The sequence below is a fragment of the Lichenostomus cassidix genome, chromosome 12 (genome assembly GCF_008360975.1).
Source record: "Lichenostomus cassidix isolate B80296 chromosome 12, HeHo_3.0, whole genome shotgun sequence".
NCBI classification, from domain to species: domain Eukaryota; kingdom Metazoa; phylum Chordata; class Aves; order Passeriformes; family Meliphagidae; genus Lichenostomus; species Lichenostomus cassidix.
This window is the reverse complement of record NC_139493.1, coordinates 12,906,590-12,928,543: the sequence shown is the minus strand read 5'-3', so window position 1 is coordinate 12,928,543 and position 21,954 is coordinate 12,906,590. Positions and strand designations below refer to the sequence as shown.

Genomic DNA, 21,954 nt, shown 5'->3' with positions numbered 1-21,954 from the left:
TGTAGTTCTACACCATCATGTTTCTTGGAACTGGACAAAGTGGATGAGGTATAGTTGGACAAAGATAATAGCAGTTCTAGACTTTAAAGTAGGCAGCATTAGAAGAAAAAAGCTCAAACCATTAAAAAAAAAATGTGGTCTGGAAACAGAAGTTTAGTACAGACAGTGCAGTGGGTCATAGCAGTGTTGGAAACCCTGTTCTTGAAGGGTGGCCAAAGGTTTCACAGGTGTCTGTTTTCACCAATTATTAGTTTGAGGCTGCTTCTGATGAAATGTTCATCTTTTGCATTTTTTCTTTGGAAATAAGCAGAAAACATGACCGACATAAACCTCATAATGCTCCTTCTTGAAAACTTCCTTAATTTGTTCTCTCTGGTTTGTAACTTGGAACTGTGTGTTTTCCCAGGGTTTTTCACTCAGATCTCCACCTTAGCTGATGTGCAAGAGAACGTCATGGAATATCTCCATGTTCTCAGCCGACCAAAGGTTATTGACCAGGAGCACGATGTGGTGTGGACTGAAGCATACATTGACAGCACTGTAAGTCTGCATGATAAAGCAAAAATATTGTGGTAGAAACACTCCTGATGAACCTGCTATCTGTTGCTGGAATGGGCTAATTAATGTAAGAATTGGGACTTGATGTCTTTAGGCTACAAGCAAATAATTCAACATTTCTGAACTTTAGTGGATATTTATACATTGTAATTACATAGAAAATAGCATAAGTTACAGAATAATTTTAAAGTTTATGATCTTCACACCTACATTTATTAATCAAAAATGAGCATTGAACCGAATTTGGCTATATTGACTAACCATTTTTTCTACATGTCTTAAAACATGTCAATGAATTTGTGGGTATAAACACATAGACTGACAAGAATCAATATTTTTAGTGTAGCAAGGTGGGTCAACATCCAGGGGTCAACTGTGATATCTTGGGGAAGAATACTGAGAAGATTCTGCCTTTTAAATTGTATTGAATGGGTGGTATGTTAAAATAATTGTCATAAATATTCAGTTTTAACTTGACATTCTTGTGAAATATTAGAGTTAAAGCACAACTTTCTATTATACAGTGACTGATGTCTTGTGATACTTCTGTAGCATTTGTGGTAAATCATCAGATTTACAGGTAAAGGTCGTTCATTTTCATGGATTGGTCTGAAATAGAGTTTTATCTATTCTCTTTTTCTTATTATATTTCCTTTGTTCAGATTAAAATATTTTGGTTAGTATATTATCCATAGAGTAAGAGTGTGTAGAAATGTCTGCCATTTAATACAGAGGTGCCAAGTATTCAATGTAATGGATAGAAGATCACAAATTACTCATAACGATGATGTTTCTTTCTTTCTGTTTTAAATTTTTACTTGATGGGCAAGGTGGGAGAATCTCACCAGCTTCACTCTGATATTTGGTGGGTTTTGCTTGTCTTGAGTCTGTGCTGTTTCTAGATGGTTCAGTCTTATATCCATACAAAACTATCCTGGGAATAGAGCTTTTATTTCATTTTCACAATTGTTTAGGCCTTTTCTATTCTTCAGTTGTGGCCATGGGTAATGTAAAATAAATACTTAAACTGCAGTTATAAAGGAGAAACAAAAAGTTAAGTGCTTTAGAGGGAATTAATGTATCTCTCTTTCTTTTATTAAAATAATATATTAATCCAGTCTCCCCTTTATTCTCTTTCTTTTATTGAAACATGAGATGAAGAGAAAATATGTGTTATTACTGTGCCTTCAGGGCATTCCATGAAATGGGGAGATGACCAGGAGGATCTTGTTCTCATTCACTTTTTTTTTTAAAACACTTGAAGTAATCAGTGTGTGTGTGTTGAAGGGAGTTTGTGTATTTTCTAGAGACAGTAGCAGGAAGAGACTCAGGTAAGTGGAGTCTTAGTGCAAGTCTCTTCCTTAGCCTATGAATCGTTCATTATTTCAAACAATATCTTCCTCCTTTCTCAACGCCAAGCTGTCCCCTTTACCCACCAACAAAGTTCAAATTGCTGTCTCGGAATTAATCTGACATTTTACTCTTTCTTTTGCCTGTTAATCTGTATTTCCTCTATCCTTGCAGGGAGAAAAATACTCATAAAAGTTAGTCAAACTTTCAGTGACTCTCCTGTAGGTTATGGAAGGGCTAAGGAAAATTAACAACTTAATGTTGTGTGAAATACTAAGTGAATTCAGCAGGGGTGAGTAAATGCAAGTGAATTTAAGAACACTAGAGGGAGTGTGGAGAGGGAATCTGGAGAAAATAGGAAAATAAAAGACAATGGAGCAGTTGCAATCTTCAATATAGAACGGCTTAAATCCAGACTAAAAGTCTTTTGCTGCAGTCAAAATACTTCCAGGCTATTCTCTTTATCTTGTCTTGTTTTCTTACTCTTGACTAAACTAATCAGTGTCACTGTGCACACACACACATATGTATATATACACACATGCACTCGTGTATACACTCACATGCATACACATACTTTAAGGGTGTGGAAGCTCTATTCAGGACCCTAATGGGTTGGATTGTATAAGAAAAGATTGAAAAATAAACTACTGTGATCTGCTTAGTTGAAAACTATGTTTTTACTCTCTCCTCCATCATTCTACCCACAAAAAAAAAAACCCAAAACCCCCCCAAAATAGGCAAAGGAACAGAATAAAATACAGTAGTCACATACAAAACTTGAAAATAAGAATGAAGGGAACCTTTTACCAAAACCAGGTTTGCTTCAGCTAAAGCTGCCTGAGTGCTATTTTCAGAGACAGATTCCCTGGCCATCTCTAGTGCTTTGACATTGGATGTGCTGGTAAAATAATCCTCTCCATCCCATCACCTGTTGATTTTCACAGACAGTTTGTGTCCCTGCTCCTCTGTGGCTGCTGCTTAGATCTTTCCTGGTTAGAAGTATTAGTGCATTTCCAGAGAGATGAGATGTCCTTATCAGCCGGCGGTGTGCGAGCAGCCGAGGTTAGACTCACAGGGCTGTATTTACATGGTTGCACTCAGTGTCACTGTGCCCTAGCAGCATGGAACACACTTCCCTGTTCCCTTCTCACCAAACAGCAGAGCTAATTGGCAAGCTGGGCTGTTTCTAAGCAAGCAGCATTAGGCTGGAACATACTGGGTTCAGACAGAAGGAAGCTGGATGGTAATAATCTTAGGACACAAAACATTTCCCCTGCTACCACAGGCTGGTCTCATCCAGTATTTGTGCAGGACAAAGTCATCTGTGAAAGCCAGAAGTTAGTTTGTTTAAGTGTTTGATACCATTTAGGAATACTCCCAGTGGAATTTTGCTACTAAAACAAGGCATCTAATTCCTATGTCTGTTCACCTTTCCTGTTAGAGGATGTCTGCAAAATGTTCATACAGCTGTCTCTTCAGCATGGCTTTGGCACTTCTGAGGAGCTTCACAAACGATTAGAAAAAACATGACCTTCATAGCAGTGGAAATCTCTGGCAAAATATCAAAAGCAGAAAGCATGCCATGGAACAACCTGTGTGTGTGCCAGGGCTGAGTGTCCTTTGGCACTGTCAGGATTGAGAGTTGAGGTAAAGCCACTGAGACAAGGTCTCTCTGGTGACTCCTTTCTTCCCTTTTTCCTGTCCCTAGACTTTTTCTTCTCTCCTCAGTGTTTCCTGTCTTTCTGAAGAGGTAACTGGTCAGCTCCTATGGTCATTTTTAATTACACTTCATTAGAAAGATCTTTGTGTTCATTTCCTTTAAACTCAGGATTTCGTATTGGGAAGGTTATTATCAGTGCGTAAAACCTCCTGGTTTCTTTTAAAACCAGGACTTTTGACATAGGAGTGAGAGAATCTTAAGAACTGTCACTGGCTCTCAGAGAAACAACAGATTTCTGAAATCATTTGAATTTAGGTCTGTGGGGAACTGGACTGATTGTACTTGGTTTAGGCATTCCCCCAAGGCTGCAGATGGGATATGTGGGCCCTAGACAGTAAGGTCTGGACATCACCCCAACAGAACAGCCTCAATATAACTTTTCTGCTAAAAAATAGCTCCCATTTGTATCTGATATCACTCCTTCAACATTGCTGAGACCCACAAATGTGTCATGGTTCGGAAAATAAAATAACCTCAAGGGTGTTTTTAAAAAAAAGGGATTTCTAAGTGATAACTTTCAAATGTGAGCAGAAAGGATTTCTAAAATGATCATAGAATATTTTAGGGAGGGGACATTTTTAAAATAGTCAATGATTTCTTTGTAGCATGTATGCATCTACAGCCAGTCAATAACAGTGAATGTTTTGGAAGGAAAAGGAATTTGGCCTGGGCATCAGAATATTCAAGTGCAGCATTGCATGGAGGTCATCTCTTGGTATTGTGGATAATCATCTGTAGACCACAGAAGCCTTTAACTCACTCTTGTGGTCCCATTTGGAATGTGATGAAACACTACATCTTTTTCCTGGAGGAAATTTAAAAAGACAGGTCTGGCCCCTGAGTTCCCACTGTTTAGAAGCTTGTGATGGGGAATTTGTTTATTGGGGTGTACAATTTGACCTACTAGGACCTTTGTGACTCTTCCTGGTAAAATTTGTTCCTCATAACTTACCTGAATATATTCTCTGGATCTAATGTACTGTTGAGTTCATCTCCTCCAGGCTGTTGGTCTCAAGCTGTGAGCAGATTCAGGCAAACATTACCACGTTGGCTCTGTTCAGTTTCCAATCAGAGGAGCTCTTTGCTTAAAAAGAGCAAATTATTGTTTCACTGAATATTTTGAGATGACTGTCTGGTATGCCAGAATTTAAGAGTTCATTTAAAACAGCAGTGTTCTGAGTCATTACAGGCCATGATTCGTCATAATATGAATGGTGAGTGCTTTTGCTCTTTGTAATTTTCTGTAGTGTTAGAGTACCATATGTTGATTCTTCATTTGCATTATCCCCACATGGTCATAGACTTACATTCCATTATGGAGTTTAGTTCCATTCTAGTTTAATTCTACAGTTGTTGTTGTATTTATGTATATATATATATATTTTTTTATTATTATTACTTTCTTCCCCCCCCACCCCCACCCCCTCATTTTCCTTTTTTGAAGGAGGTATTTTTTTTTGGAAGTATTTCCTGATCAAGAGACTGATGCTGTCCTAGGGAGGCAATCTGTCCAAGAACCTTATTTCTTCTTAAGGGGCAGATAGTTTCACTGAAGTAAAGCCTTTAATAACTCTTTCTGAAATACTTAAAATGGGTAGTACAATTTCATTATTACACATACGATAAAAAAATCAATTTATTCATCTTCATCTATAAAAAAGAAATTAAGTACTATGTAGGCATACCTTTTACTCTAATCCAGGTTCTTTGCAGAAATGCAACAGAAATTATAGGAAGCTCATGCCTCCCAAATAGCTGTCACATCAGAATCCAAATGTTTTGTGTATGAAAATTTAAATTCTGGGATACAGTTCTTCTGACAAAGGAGAACTATGAACCAGTTCCACAAAGACAATATATATTTTATATATTCATATATAATGTACAGGGTTGTAACAGAAAGTCCTCCAGACTAAAAGCTGATATGCTGGCATATTTTTCTATCCAGAACTTTCTGGTGAGGTATTAAAATGCTGTTTAGTGCTTCTTCCATGCACACAGTTCTCCTTGTGTTCAATGCACAGAAGAGCTTTCATGAAGTAACAAAAATAAAATAGTATCTCATTTCCACCAGCTTATATTCCCAGAGATATCTTCAAATAATTTTGGTGGCACAAGTTAATTGTGCTATTATAATAAGTGGGTATATTTAGCATTTCTATCACAGCAAAAGGTTCCCTGGGCCTCTATTTCATAAAAGTAACTTCTAGATTGTAGCATGCATAGGCATGAAAATGCATCAATGTGTTCAGAATGTTCACATACATCTGAAGAAAGCAAATATTGGTAATCACTGCAGAACTGAGTGTCAGGAAGTGTCATTAATCAGCAGCTGAGATAAGAAAATTTACACACAGTAAATTTTAAACTTTTTTTTTTTATTCCCTAAGAATTAGAAATCTGTGCTGCTTCTTTCCCAGTCCCACTTTGGATTTGGTTACATGCTCTAACCTTCCCTTTGTGTCCAGCATCTCTTAATCTCTAAGAATTTACAACTCTTTATCAGAGAATGTCATCACCTTCAACTGCCTCTGAGGTTTCCATGGGAATTTCCTTTTTTTGCTTTGACATTTGTGTGAATTGGTTTAGGGAAGAGAAATCCCATGCTTGGATATCAGGTCTTCCATCAGGAAAGCTTGTTCATAAAACAAGGTTCTCCAAGCTCTGCTTTGTCTCCTACAGTTCTCAGTGGTCTTTTGAAAGCTCTGATATGGGAGAAAAGCAGAAAGTAGCCCAGGGAATGCCTTCTTATCAGCACTCCAGTCTGGATTAATTTTCCTGGAAGAGCACAGCAGTTCTGTCCATTTCATCTTGAAGCTTCCCTGGGAGCACAAAGGCAGCTGGGAGTGGCAGCAGTTTCAGTCTGATGTGTCTGCAGTGTCACCTTGTAGATCTGGGACAGTGCTGGAGACACTGACTGCTGCTCAGTGCTCACAGCAAGAACAGGTTAGGCACATATTTATAGGGAGGCGTAGCATCCCTTCCTGCTGATGATTAGTGCCCTGGCTGTGGAAATCTTCACTGACAGGCTAATAAAAGAGAAAGCATTTGAGCCAAGGCTTTTCTGAGTTCTGTGGCCCAAAATTTTCCGTTGCCGTAATTAAGTACTCTCATTTTCTCCCAAACAGTTCTGTTTGTTTTACTGCTGGATCTAGAATAAATGAATTATCATTAAACACATGAGCTGTTTCAAATTCAGTAAGATCTGTGTCAACTGTCAAAACATAATGAGTGCTGGAGATAGGAAATGAATGAACCTCTAAATTGAATAGAATTCATGCGCTCTCATTGTCTTTCAGATGCAGCTCAAAACGATGTTTATGTTAGAAATGTTAGAATTTTATGTTAGATGTTTAAATGTAGATGTTTTATGTTAGAAAAGGCACATCTGATTTATTCCTGCTCAGCAGCAGGGTGCTCATCAGTGCAGGGAACCTTGTGCCATTGATATTTGTGCTCAGAGCCCATGTTCACACACCAAGACAGGAGTCTGGGTGTAGAGTGTCCCAATAAAACACACAAATTGGGACCCCTGAAATCAGAATTGGGGCATGCACAGGAAAATAAAGTCCATAAGGACCTAGTGGGGATTTGGATACTTAAAATAAGAATGATTAGTGCATTGTTCCGTGCAGTCACAGTATGTGCAAATAAGGCTTCCTCACAGGGAACACCTATGCATGTGTATGTAGGCAAGAATGTGCATTTTGCAGCTTTTGAAGGAAACTGCTTCATTTGATTAATTACATGTTTGTGTTACTCCACTGCTAATGCTGGAACTTCCAGTATTTGGGCAATTTTCAGTGATTGCATTAAACAAATAATATTACTACAGAGAGCTAATTGCTAGTTGTCTAAGTCACTAGAAAAACTGTGTAAGGAAATAGCAATACTTAGTTTAATGAATTAACACTTTTCATGTGCATTGCTCTATATGGTGTTTACACTATAAAATGCTATATGTGATACATCAAAAAGATGTTTAAAACATCAAAACGAAAAACAAAAGTCCTGCACTTAAAGAGGAACATAAAATTTCCTGCTGGGGATGTGGAACATGGAATGCCATCTGCATTATATGGCACTGAGAAAACTGATTATGTTTGGACCTCTATTTCATAGCAGATGGGTTCATTAAATTTAATAGCCTCCAGAGCCTTTAGAAACAGTGTTAAAAACATGTGGAACATGCTGAGACACTTCACTTCTCGCCCCACACTCATTATAACTCTGGCACAGACTATAAATATTACACTACTTTATTTCCATTGAATCGGATTACTATGATAATTATTTTTCACAGTGTACATTTACATGAGAAATGCAGGATGCAAATTGTTCTTCTTCAAACTTTGAGATATGCAGTTGATGTCTTTAAATGCATTTTACAGTTCTTTGCACTTGGAAGCTTTTATCTGGAACTTATTTTTATCTTCTTCCTGCGACATCAGCAAGCAGCTGTAATGCCACAGCAAAGCTGGTCTTAAGCAGCTCTGCTCCCACTGTGGTGCAAATAAGACAAGCATTAGGTTAAACCATCGAAGGGAAATCAGAGGAGTGTTACATCTGGAGTTTTAGCTATATATTGCCAAAAGATTCTCTTTTCTAGTATTTTATTATTTTATATGATAGGGTGACTACAGTTTGACCTTGGTCTCTGTTCATCTTTTATCACTGGATGAAAGAGAGATTAAATATCTCATATTGAATTAGATTAGTTCCTCCAGAAATATTGCTTTAAATAAAGTAAAATCTCATGTCTTTTTGAAATATTCTCAGTATTTGATAGACAAAGGAATATTTTACTATTTAGTGTTTTATTTTAAATAATATTTCCAATGAGAACAATGAAGTTTTACCATGTTCAAGTGCTTTGACACCTGTCTAACAATATTCTACATCTTCATTTAGACATGTTCTGAAACTAAATCATTGTTGAAGAAATTGTCACCTTTGATCATTATTTTTTTCAAAAAATAACCCAGTTTCCCAGTTTCATTGTTCTTGTACAATGTAATTATCTTCTCTTTCCACTTCCTGTCCTGCAGAATGCTGAGACTATCCACACTTTTACTGTTTTTCTAAGGTCACTCTTTTTTTTAGTTTGTACTGATCATTTTAATGTGGATTTTCTCCTTGATATCACTGACTTCAACTCCAATTTTGCCACTGACCATTGCTGGTATTATCACGACCTGCCAATTTTAATAAATAGTAGATGATGGATGATTACAGGATTAAATAGCAATTCCTTCCTCATATAATTTATACTTAAAGTAATAGGTAAGAATCACCAGTTGCTTAGAAAGGGCAGAGAGTGAAAGGACACAGTAAGATACGGTAGGTCAATGCAATAAGTGATTATTGCTCTTTCAAACAGTAGTGTCCACTTATACAGATTTCCCACATAAGTGTCTAGGTCTCAAGAATCATGAAGTTTTTGCTTGTGTTTGGTTAAACTTAATTTCATGAAATTCTATTAGGGAGGATTTTTCCTTAATATCCAATCTAAACCTCCCCTGGTACAACTTGAGGCTGTTTCCTCTTTTCCTGTTGCTTTTTACTTGGGAGGAGAAACTGACCCCACCTGGCTACAATCTCCTTTCAGGTGTTTTAGAATGACAAGGTTCCTCTGAGCCTCCTTTTCTCCAGGCTAAACACCCCCAGCTCTGTCTCATCAGACTTGTGCTCCAGCCCCTTCCCCAGCTCTGTGCTCCAGCAAACAGTGCACCTGTCCAAGCCATGAGCAGCCACTTCTCCAGGAGGAGGCTGTGGGAAGCAGTGTCAGAGGCTCCCCTCATTCACAAAGCAGGTCACCTTGTCTTAAAAAGAGGTCAGCTTAGTCAAGCAGGACCTGCCTGTCCTCACCCCATGTGTGCTGCCCTGCTTGTCCTGCACACATGGGGTGATGGCACTAAAGATGAACTGAGCCACAACCTCCCCCAGCACCGAGGTGTCTGTGCTTCCTACATCCTCCCTCCCACCCTTGTGGCAGACAGGTGGCAGGTTTTGTAACCTGCAGTCAGCTTGCTCCTCCCTGGTTGGCCAGGACTGCTGAGAAATGATTGAGATTGGTTTCTGATATGAAAACTGTTCGGATGTATTTGAAAAAGAATCCACAGAATTACAAATGTCAGTAGGTTTCACCTGCTGGATGTTCTCCCACCAGTTACTATGTACAAATTACAAAGAATTGCTCTGCTGTTGAATTTGATTAACAGGCATATTCATGCCAAAATGGTATTGGTCTCATTTGCAGACACCTGCACAGTAGAGATAGAGCAGCTTGGCACCATTTCCAGCTGGGATCTGCCAATGACTTGCAGTGCCTTTGACTCAGAGGACAGAAAACGCTTTGCATTTCCACCTTGTTTCATGGGGAATTTTCTGGTTTTGTTGGGACATAGAAATAAGATCAAAAGGTGACAAGTCACTAACTAGAGAAAAATTTGTTTCTACATCCCTACATGCTATGGTGAATCCAGCATTTGGGAGGACATGTCTATTCTGAGTGAAAATAACTACTTAAAGACATTTACAACTGATAACTGTCCATCTTTTATCTTAGTGCCTCTACTCTGAGTGAAACTGAGTTCATTATCAGCAAATTATAGGTGTTTGGTCAAATATATTACCTTTTTTCAGTATTTGTCTTTAGTTTTCACATAACAGATTTTTTTTTTTATTTTAGGGTAAATGATAATGTAGGAAAGCAATGAATTTAGTATAATGTACTAAATCCTATTCTTTGATCTCATATTTATCATTCCTTGACTTTCTGGAAGAAAGAGGGCAGTGAAGATGAAATGTAATTTATCTGCACTGCTGGAGTAAAAACCTGCAATAATAAGAAAGTCTTATTAAATTATTGGTGCTATTTGAGCTTTGCTGCAGTGGCAGAATTCAGTGCAAAAAAAGGAGAAGAACAAAGAATAAAAGGAAATAATCTTCTCTTTTGTCTATTGTTCTGCAGATATGGAAGGCTTTAGTTATTTATAGCTCTTCTTTTTGTATAATCAGGAGTTTTCACATACAACTCAGTCATGTACACAATAAGTATGAATGTTAAAGTTCATATTTATCACAGTCATTATTACTAATATTTTCTTTGAAGTTAGTAATTTGCAGAGAAAGCATTCAGGAATATGCTCTCTCCTACAAGGAATAACTGGATGTTTCTTACTGATGTTCTTGCAGCTTGACAAAAGCACACCATTGTATTTTTGTCAGATCAGATCTTCCCAAGCAGGCATTTCCCCTAGAGATTAATTGAAAGATGATCTAACCAGTTGGTGAATGCATGATCTCCAGCAACATCAGTACCAGCAGGAGAAAGTTTAGAACTCTTCCAAGTATTTTCTTTGGAATTCATAACAGCCATTTCACCTGCACTGATGTCAGTTTTTTGGGGAGGAGCAAAAATACATTCAGCCTAAATATTTGCATTTGCTAGTTCTAGGGAAATCATTAAACCTGCCTTCTGATCTTGTACATCTCTGTTAGCTAATAAAATCACTTGCTTTGCTTAGGAGTGTGAACCTGAAACCACATGTTCCTAATTTGGAAACCACATGGTGATCACCTGGCTACTGGAGTGTAATATTGTAGCATAATGTTAATTTATTTCCAAAACACACACTGGGCATTTGGTTCTCAAATTTTTATACAAAGCTTGGACGAAATTTTTATGCAGATTTGTTCTGGTTTCAGGGAGTATCCCTCCCACCCTGACAAAGCACTTTCAAACATCTACCTGAGCTCAAAGCCTGGGCTTTGTGTAGCATTTTTATGCACTATTTTTGCACATAATTTGTTCCTTCTTTTTCTTTCTGCTTCATCTGAACTTTTTCAGATATGCCTTGAGATGGACTCATCAGTTTTGCCCTTTCAGAGGCAAATTGATAAACAAGAAAAAAGGTGATTGTCTTTGAAAGAAAATGACGCTTTTTGAAAGGTTTGAAGATTTTCATTTAATTATTGTACATAAACTGGCTTTCCTGCTGGTTTCTGCTGCCCTTGATCTGCGGATTTCTTCTTCTCAGCAAATGAAATGATCCTAACACTTTTGTGCAGCCTTTCTTCCTTTGAAACCATCTCCTGTTGTTTATCAGCTCAAATGATCTTCTGAGCGTATGGTGTCTATCTTCTTGTGCCCTCCAGCCTCCTGCTCCTCACAGAGCAGTTCTGGACCATTGCTTACTGACATTGCCTTCAAGGTGTTTTGTGCTAGCTAAATACCAAATCTGTACAAAAGTTCTGCTCATTCAGGGGCGATTAATGGGGGAGAAAAAAAAACCAATAAAAAAAAATTCTGAATGTATTTGTTAGGCAACTAAGCAGACTGTTCTCTCTAAAAACATCCACTATTTTAATTCTAAAAGCTAATTGGTTCCAGCATTTGGAGCCCTGCACTGGTTCCAGTCTTTGCAACAAACTTCTAGAATCAACTCATTAATTTCAAAATATTTTTGTAAGGACTTGTTTTGAAGGAAATAAGAGAAAGAGTCCCATTAATTACAACCTCCACTGCTCCAAACCCAGCTCCATTTTCCTATGGTTTGATATTCCCAGATCCTAGAATCTTTTGCAGCACATATTCATGGTTTTACAAGATAAATTTAATTCTCAAGTTATCAAAAGCAGATAGATAATTTAATTGTATACACAGTCTTAGGGATGAGATTCACAGTCATCTTTTTTTTCCTTATGCCTGATTTTTCCGGTCTTGTTCTTGTATGCTGAATTTCAGATATTTGAATCAATTATTTTTCTATTTTTCCCCACATGTTATGTGCTAAACTATTCACAGTAGTTTTGAAGGTGCCTTGTTTTATCTTGGCATTAGCTAAAGCTTTCATTTTTCAATTACAAGTTTATTGATTTCATCATAAAGTCAAAAAAAAAATGAACTGCCACAATAAGAAGCTTAAACAAAGATAATGGACAGCAAAATCATATTGAATTAAATATTGTAAATAAGTTCTGTCAGTCCACTGATGTCAGGACAGTTTTTTTACAGAATACAAATATTTTTATCATTAGCCCTAAATCCTTGGCACAAAATGATGTGTAAACTTTATAATGGGTCTGTTTTGTCTTCACACCTGTAAATAGTATCCCCTGCAAATCAGACAATGTTTGCTTCTTCAGGAAACTGCTTGACATAAAGCAACTTCCTGTCTGTTTCTGCACTGCATGTTTTGTGGTCATAATCCAAAATGCTGTGAACTTGAAATGCTGCTATTTCCACGTGAATGTCAGCAAAAGATTCTTTTATTACATGTAAGATCCACAAGGTTAAACTGAATGTCTGACATGAATTGTGCTTAATTCAAATTTCAAAGTTAAGTCATAAAAAATATTTTTGTTATAGTAGAAACCTTCAGTTGTGTGAGACTATGAACACCCACTATAATAAGGGAGAAATGATCTCAGGTTTTTAGGTTGGAGCCCTAAAATGCATGGATTGTGAGGGACAGAGCAGTGGAATGGAAGGTGAGCCTTGATACACCTACTGCTTCTGGCTGAGCAGGGCTTGGGGCACACTCAAGAGAAGAGATGGCTCTCTGTGAAAAAAACATAGTTTGGGATAATTCAACTCCCCATGTTCTTACAGCCATTCTCTTTTTAGACTGTGTTGTATGACTGCAAAACAGACTACAGGACAACACATCTCTTTCAGAAGTATAATCTCATTTAGTACAATCAGAGCAACATGTTTAAAATCACAAGCACAATTAGGAAATCTGATTTTTAGAAGATATTCTGTCTTGCTTTACACATTCATTAGATCAAATACACTTTCATCTCTCTTCAGAAAGCAGTTATCTTCAGATGTTGGTCTTACATTGATATGTAGAGCAAGTAAGATTTAATGTAGTGCAAGATCAAAACCCCACTAAACTCACTGCAGCATCCTCATTGACTCTGACAGGTTTTGTGTGAGGCTCTTGTTTGGGCTGCCTTTGAGGGCAGAGTCGATTTTACTGGGGGAGAAAGAGAATGTGTGTCTGGCTCCTAAGAGGATTTATGACCAAGAAATAACTTTTTTTTTTTCTTTCTAGAAGGACCATCAGAGGACCTGCCCTTTTCCCAAATGTGGAAGGGCATTTATTTGAGATTAGGGGAACAAATGTATAAATGTGTGTGTGTCTTCTGAGGATGATTCTGGTTTTCCTTCCTTCTTTTTCTGCCTTCCCTTTTTTATAAGAGACAAAAGACTAGATATACAAATATTAACATAAATTGTGTCACTTAGTATTACATGATGTGTATCTTAAAACCATTAGGTTTGTTTGGAGTTGTTTATACGTAGAAAAATATTCCAGTTCCATGCATGAATGTTTGCCAGGCTTTTTTATCAGGAAGGAATTATCCACTGTATAGTAGATAAGAGAATAATTGTATCAATAATTTCTATAGGGAAATATAAATATAGTAAATTTTATACGTATGTTTGCACATATAAGGAGAACTAACTCTGGACATATATTTTACACTTAGAAGTATTTATTTATTGGTGTAATAATGAAAATAGGGCTCACTCTTTTTAAACACACAAGCATGAGGCCCAAATGTTGATCATGGCATGTGGAATGCTCATGGAGTTTCTGATTCATTAATTGGTTCTGCTACTTTGATTTGTAGTCATGTGGCTTATTTGTACAATTAGCATAATTCTTAAAAAAATATTTATGAATAAAGTTTCTAGCCAAACTTTGCATTTAAAGTAATCACTTAGGTAATTTAAATATAATCTTTTCTGTAAATATTTTGTATTCATTAGAAAGAGAGAACAGTTTATACAAATAAAAAAGCACAGGCATAGACTCACAGAATATATGAGTACGGATTTCTTTTCTGTTAACTTCCACACAAAGTTCAGAGACCAGATGCAGACAGATAAGACTTAAATAAATGTTTTAAAGCTGAGAATATTTAAATCTTTTTTGTGCTGATTTTCATTTTAAAAACAAGATTGCTAGACTGCTTTAAGAATTCTTCAGTCATAAACATTAATAAGCAGTTAATGTATTTTAGAACATGTGTCAAAGCTTCAAAGAGCAGATCTGTTTTAGCACAAAGTTCTTATGTAATTTTTTATTTTGCTATTTCTTAATTCCAACCCAATGCCTTTACAGCTCCTGTGTGTTCTCTTTTTCATATTTCACAGAATCTAACTTCTTTCCTTCCTGTCATCTATAGGAATTCTTTTTAAAGAGAGAACTAGAATTGTAGTTTTCATCTATGTTTTATGACTCTCTTCTCCATAGCAACATTTAAATTTCCTCTGATGGGTGTACTTTGCATGCAGAGCACAATCTATCCTTGACTAAAATGCTGTAGTTACTGAAAAATATGTGATAGCACAGTAAAACAATTATGTGAACAATGAAGGATTTGCTGTTAAATCCCTTGAAAAATCAAGAGCATTTCCTTAGAGATGTCAGCCTAGTAAGCTGCAGGTTAATGTCACTCATTTAATATTTATGCTGAAATCTTAACATCAGGAACATCCCAGTAGGAGGCTGAGTTTTATTTCTTCCTCCGTGTGTGCATATAATTTTCTATGATGCCTGTTCTACTTAGATGGTGGGAAAAAGTGCATAAGAAAAATGGCCAAAATCATAATATTTAAATGCTGTATCTTATAGCAACTGAGTAAGTAGACAGTAAAGCAGAATGTTTACATTTTCTGCTCAAAACTGAGAATTTAAATAATCTTTCTATTCTTTCCCAAGTTTTTACTCTTTATGGGAAGAACTGTGGAAACCTGTGTATGAAATTGTGGAATCAATGTATGAAATTATTTACATTTTCTACATTTGCAACAGTATTTCATATCTTTCCTGAAAATGTATTTTCAAAAAGCAAAAGTTCTAAACCATACATCCAGTGCCAAATAAAGAGTCAGTATGTGACATGGGTGAAATGAGTGTGAACATTAGATACACCATAAATGTAACAGTGCATTAAGTTTAAATTTAGTGCAGCTCAGAAAGTATTTCTAGAAATATCTCTACTATCAAAACCATATCCAGACTTGCTGATTATTTACTGACATGTTTGGAGTTACTTTCTATTGATTTGTATTATATCTGATTTTGGAACAATCGAGCCACTAGAGCTGTTTTTCTGTGATTGGTGACTTTTAAAAGCTTGGCAGGAGAATAGGACTGTGGAAATTAGGTCAGTGAATGTAAAATAAGAGTTTTTCTTTATTATTTAAATGTTTTAACTTAAGTAAATTACAACAGTATACTCTTTAAAATAACAATAACTCCATGAAATCATTAGAAAAATAGAAATGTAAAGTTAATATCATAATGGTATGTGCTATTTTTATTTCTTTAGTAAAAGAAGCCATGCTTTTTTATACAATAAAAACTGTTGCATATAATTTGGTCTTGGAGAAGATTTTTTTTTTGCTATTCTTCAAACAAACATCAGGTTGAATTCTGATCCAACAGAACAATAAGTCTATAATTCTAGTGTGTTTTCCTTTAAAACTTCTAGACCTGGTTTCTTGGAAATCTAGGATATACAGCTACATAATGTTTTGAATAAATTGTTGAAACAGGTATAAAATATTTTAACACTGCATGACCTTTTTCTTTTCAATTATCATGAAATCATTTACAAAATCAGTCTTTACAAACTTATTTTGATAAGGGTGAAAGGAGATAGACTTTTATGAGGTACTTATCAGAACTACTGGCCCTATAACTTATTCCTTCTGCTTCTGAAGATACTATTTCAGACCTCTGGGGTTTTGTTTGGTTCAATCATGTTGGTCTCACAGGTATGTGATCTAAAAAATGGTGCAAAATCCTTGACGTTGGATCCCTTTGCCTTTCTTGGGGTTTTTTACCACTTCAGTAGTGTCTAATTTTTATTTTTCTGGTAATACCAAACATATTTCCATGAAGGGCTCAAAACAATACTAGACTACTTACAAATGTGGAAAGCATGACACTGAGTGCAACAACAGTATTGAAAAACCTCCTGCAGTTATTTATTCTGTGTTATATTGTGTAACAGGACCCCAGGCTGACCTGAATTTAGAAGTGGAATTCTCAACAAGTCTTACTGGCATCAAGCATATTGTGTACCTCAGGGGGCTTGCAGTTTCTGAGACTAATTTTTAACAATACAAGATAGGATAAGAAAATAAGTTTAGTAAAGAATTTATTTTTTTGTTTTCTGGTTAAAAGAAAAGAAGTTTGAATACAAATCCTGCTACTTTTTTTTCACTGTGTTCTTGCAAGGCTCTATGCTTTAATCTTGCACTTTAATCTATCAGGTGTTTTAGGATGCAGCAAAATCTGCATTGTTCCATCAAGATGCCCAAGTCTGCTTTTCTGCATCAGAAAATCCTCTTAGAGAATCCCCCTGGAGCCTGCAGGCTCCTGTCCCTGCTGTACCTGGCATTACTGCCAAGGTCTTCCTAAGCAGTTCCGTGGAGCAAAGTCCAATTTCCTTCAGAGAGCTCCTCCTGACCCAAGCTGGATTAAGCAGGAGCCAGCAATGGCCAGGCATCCTCCCCGCACCTCAGCCACGATAATTTGAACAAAAAACTGCTTTACCCAGATGGCAAACTAGGAATAAATCAAGCAAATCTCTGCACTATCAGGTGTGTTTAGAGACAAGCACTTGATAGGAACGGGAGGGACTTTGGTGTGGCTGGAGCTGAATAAAACCACCAAAAGGGCACAGTTTGTAAGTAGAACAGAAATACCTGCAGTGCTGGAGGGCCAGGAGAAGATCACAGAGTTGACTGCAAAGCTGCCTCTTGGCAGGGAGTGAGGCAAACCACAGGAATCAGAGGCACCTGCTGGCTTTTGCACACAGACAGGCACTTCTTACACTGCTCAATACAGGGGCAGACCAGAGGACTATTACTGTTATTGTTAGGAAAATTATTTGTTTCCTATGGCCTCCCAGAAGGGGTAATGTCAGACAAAACTTCACAGTTTATTTCAAAGGAATTTGTAGCAAATATTAAACTGAATTGCTGACATATAGGGCCTTGTAACAGCCAAGGTTCAAATCAGCAACAGGATGAAGATTTATCTCAGGGAAACAAAGACAGATTTTTTTTTCTTTTTCTCTTTTGAGTAAAGACCTTGATTTTTAAGCTGAGGTGAAAGGTGTCAATAATTCCAGCTCAGGAAAAAGCATGATGGAATGTAGATCCCATCTGCTGGCCTTATTATTCTTAATAAAGTTTGTGACTACTAATATTTCAGAGAATGGAAATATTCTTGATTCTATAAAAGGCTATAAATTGGATGGACTAACTGAATTCAGCAACAGATAATACAGAACTCTGGTTTGTAAATGCTTATTAATATGGTCTTGAAAATAATTTGAGTAAAAGCAATATAGATCACTTTATAGACAAAGTGTGAAGCATCTAGTTTGTGTGTAGTTAATAGAAAATTGTCACTTCAATCTGACTATAAATCCCTTACTTGGCAAAATATAACCAAATTTACAGGCACCTGATTGTATTTGGGAAATTTAAAAAAACCAACCAAATATACTACAACTTTCTCCTCTTGTTTGAATGTAAAAAAGAAAAAGTTTCCACTTCTCAAAGTCAAAGTAATTAACCAAGTCAAAGACTAACGAGTAGTTAAACTTTCAGAAGGGCTTTAACTGCTCTAACCTGTTATACAGGATTTTGGTCATGTATTTAGTGTTCAAAGGTATCTGCAATTTCTGCAGCAACACCTTTATAGTGTTCAATATAATAAATTATTTAAAAAACTCGGGCATTTTTAGAAACATGTATAGGTCATACTTTAATCTGATCATGGTTTGTATTTTGATATGAAACATTCAAGTTTTAGGATGAAAGAATTTTACTTGCAGCAATTCTTCCTGCCATGAATTTTGTTATATTTTTTATGGTGGAAATGGAGGAATTGTGGCTGTTTGCTCCCAGTATTTGTGAATTAGAGATCATGTGACAATTCTTTTTCATGAAATATGCCATGTGGCTATTAGCTCTTAGCAGAGAGCTGTGTGCAAGTTGCTTTTTCTTTTTTTGTTTGGTTTTGTTCAGAGGAAGGGAAAAAGGTCAGTCAGAAGCTCACTAGAGATCCTGAAGGTCTTTTTGCATTTGGCATTGATTCACTTGTCTGTTTCTGTGTTCAGCTGATGCCTTTAAAGAAAAAATTTGTGTTGGAGAAACAAATTTTCTGAGGAGGTGGACTTAGCACAAGGCTAAACTGCATTGTGAGTGAATTTCTCCCCAAGTATGGAGTAGGAGGAGAAGAATTCAGAAAAAGGGAAAACTGTATTGTGCCTATAACAGTTTGGTTTTCTGACTTCCTCCCCTACAATGGGTTTTCTTTTTTCTAAAGTGAAAACAGAACCCATCTTTCAACTCTTGATAAATAAGGTCTTTTCTGTGTGATGGAGTCTGCTGCCTGCTCTCAGTGCCTTTATACGTGAGTTGTTGCTCACAGTAAATACTGTGCACACAACCAGGTATGGCTGATCTTGTCTGAGAACATCTCTGTGGTACAAATATGCATATATGCATCAGCACTTGTATTTGATTTGCATATATGCACATGTAATCATACTTGTGTTTACAGCACAGAAATGTATTGTTCTATGCATATCTTAATGTATACTATGCATGTATTTTAATGTTTGCATAAGCAGTTACTAACTTTCTATTCCCATTTTGTTTTTCTTTCCTCTGTCATGGAGGACACAACCTTCTACTTTAATAAGATAATCTTCTCCTAATGTCAGTTTCATTTAAAACTAAAATTGTCTTTATGTTGAATTATATTTGTGTACAGGAAGATGGAACTACTTCACAGTTCAGGTGTGATACCATATCTGATGAGAAAACAATCCCTCTCTTGGTGTGGTGGTATTTAACAAATTGCATGGTCCTTTTGTGGTTCCTAGTAGAGAATCTGTCCAATCATAAAGTCAGTGACTAAGCCCTCGATAAGTTGAATCAATTGGCAATGTAAACCTAGTTCCTCTAGTTTCCTTCCTTTATATTTTGTTTTATACTATGCTTATGCTTTTATTAATACAGCAGCTACAGTGGCTGTTCAAATTAATTTAATGTATAATTGCTTGTTCTGTTTTGTTGTTTTCCAGCTCCCTCAGGCACAAAAGGTAAAATATTTTACTCAAATCCTAGCCATTCCAAGTAGTCACCAGTGCTTCACGTTTCCATGGTGGTGTGAGTACGGTACAGTTGGTGATCAGTGGAACACTTCACTGTCACAGAGGCTCTGAGCTGAGCCCAGGAAGGTCCCTGAATTGAGGGACCTGCTGAGAGCAGCTTTGCAAACAAATCAGCTATTTTAACATGCCAGGCATGGAGCAGCCTGCAGCTTGGAAACAACAGGGAGGCTATTTTGTCAGCAATTTGAAATAATAGTAGGGTTTAAAAAAAAACCAAAAAACCCCCACTTTATAGCTCCATGTGAAACATTTCTGGATCTGTTGCAGAGATTGCAAAAGCCAGGGCAGAGCTGCTACCCTTTCACTGCTCCCCACTGTATCTACCAACACACCCCTGAACATTCAGCATCTGACTTCTCTAACAGGTTGCATACTTTTCATATAACTTGCTCTTGCCTTTAAACCACTTCTGCATCGATATGGTGTTACCAGAGTCAGCACTGCACGCCAGGACAGCACAGCCATCGGGGCAAACTTAAGGATTGCTTGATGCCTGTTGCACTGTCCTTATATATTTCACAAATATAATCAAAGCTTCCAGAAACTAGAAAATATACATGCTGGTTTGTGCTTTTGGTAAAAAAGTATTAAAATGAAAAGAGGAATAGAATATGCTGGGAAATTGTAACCCTCACTTGTCCGAGTTGTTCTTACTGTTCTTGGTAAAGCACCTTCAATAAGAAATGTCACAGCTATTAGTCAGTTTGACATCACTGTTATTAACATTCATGGATGATGACAAAAATTCAGTTTCTAATGAAAGCTATTAGTGAAGTGATCTTTCATTTAATAGCTGTTGAAGAATGGTGAGGGCATCCACAGAACTTAGAACTTAACTAATGTATCTCAGCCACTTTTTAGTTTAAAAAGTAACAAATATGACTATGGGAGGTTTTATTTTTATGATACAACAAATACTTGAAGATCCCTTGCTCGTAGAGCTCAGAAAATTCCATTTCAAACCTGCAGGTCATATGCTATTTTATAACACTGGACTAGGTCTGTAGTTTAATCTTGCTTTGATAGTTGCAGAACATGGTACCAAAAGATGTTGGTATTGGTTTGTTTTGTTTTGCTTTTTTTCTTCTTGAAATAGATGGTTTCAAGAAATATTTTGTGTACAGCTTTCTGGAAAAGTAGAAGGACCAAAAGAGCGGCTAGACTAGCTAACTTTGCCTTTTTCATACTCACCTGCTTGTCCAAACGTTTGTGCCAAATGCTTTTCTTAACACTTTGCAGAGAGAAGAGAGAGTCAGACTGTGATGTGCTGGGGCAGAAAGTACAACTGGTCAGGCTGTTTGTCACATTGTGCCATGTGGTACTGTATTACCTGCTCTGGAGGCCAGAATTCTGAGCTGTTAAATAATATTCTGGTACAATTTACTCAAGTTTGAGGTTAGTGAAAAATAACACAATTTCCATAAATGGTCGAAATTGCCAATTTTTGGTGTGTTTGCCCCTTGATCAAACAAATGCAGAGCTAAAGCCACATATTTTTTATGCATTCGTAACTGACTAGAGTCTGGTTGACTGTGCACTACTTTTGTGCAAAGAGGAGAGGAGTGGGAACAAAGGAGTGGGTTTGGAAGCAGGACAGGTATAGGTAATCTTCCAGGGCTTTTGATAACTTCAGACAAGAAAAATGCCTTTTAATAAGCATTTTAATAAGCATGGCCTGACAGCTTATGAACAAACCAAGAGAATCTCTCTTGCTCTCTGCAAGGTGAGGGGAAGCAGCACTGGGCTGGTGCATGCCTTTAGTCACTGTTTTGCCATATGGTGTCTGAACTTGCACTGTATTTTTGTTGGAATCTATGTATCATCTTGCAAATGTTTTCTCTATAAACATTTCAAACAGTCATGTCTCTCTAAACATGCTCACTTTAATCTCCGAGTGATCTGAAAGAAAAATGTGGCATTTCAAGTTTACCTTTACTATTTCATATCTATTATAAATAGTTCACCATCTTGATGAAATGTGTTTTCTCTTATATGTGGAACACTTTGGCTTCAGACTTTTCAGTATTTAGGCAGTGTTCTGTGGTGATTAGGTATTGATTTTGAAGATCTGTAGGTTTTCAACTGTCTACAGCAGTTAA

The 21,954-nt window shown here is 36.7% G+C and overlaps 1 protein-coding gene across 7 annotated transcripts in view; it reads left to right on the top strand.

Annotated features, from left to right (window-relative positions):
- CACNA2D3 (calcium voltage-gated channel auxiliary subunit alpha2delta 3) overlaps positions 1-21,954 on the top strand; it is a 396,747-nt gene that overhangs the window by 270,288 nt on the left and 104,505 nt on the right. For 6 of the 7 annotated variants that reach the window (XR_014854750.1, XM_085072721.1, XM_085072725.1 and 3 more), the window contains 2 exons: positions 407-540; positions 19,766-19,783. Coding sequence is in view for 6 of the 7 variants with exons in the window: in XM_085072721.1 (XP_084928847.1) it covers positions 407-540; positions 19,766-19,783 (152 nt within the window). In the remaining variant the exon portion in view is untranslated. The remainder of the gene's footprint in view (positions 1-406; positions 541-19,765; positions 19,784-21,954) is intronic. The other variant, XM_085072724.1, reaches the window with a different exon arrangement.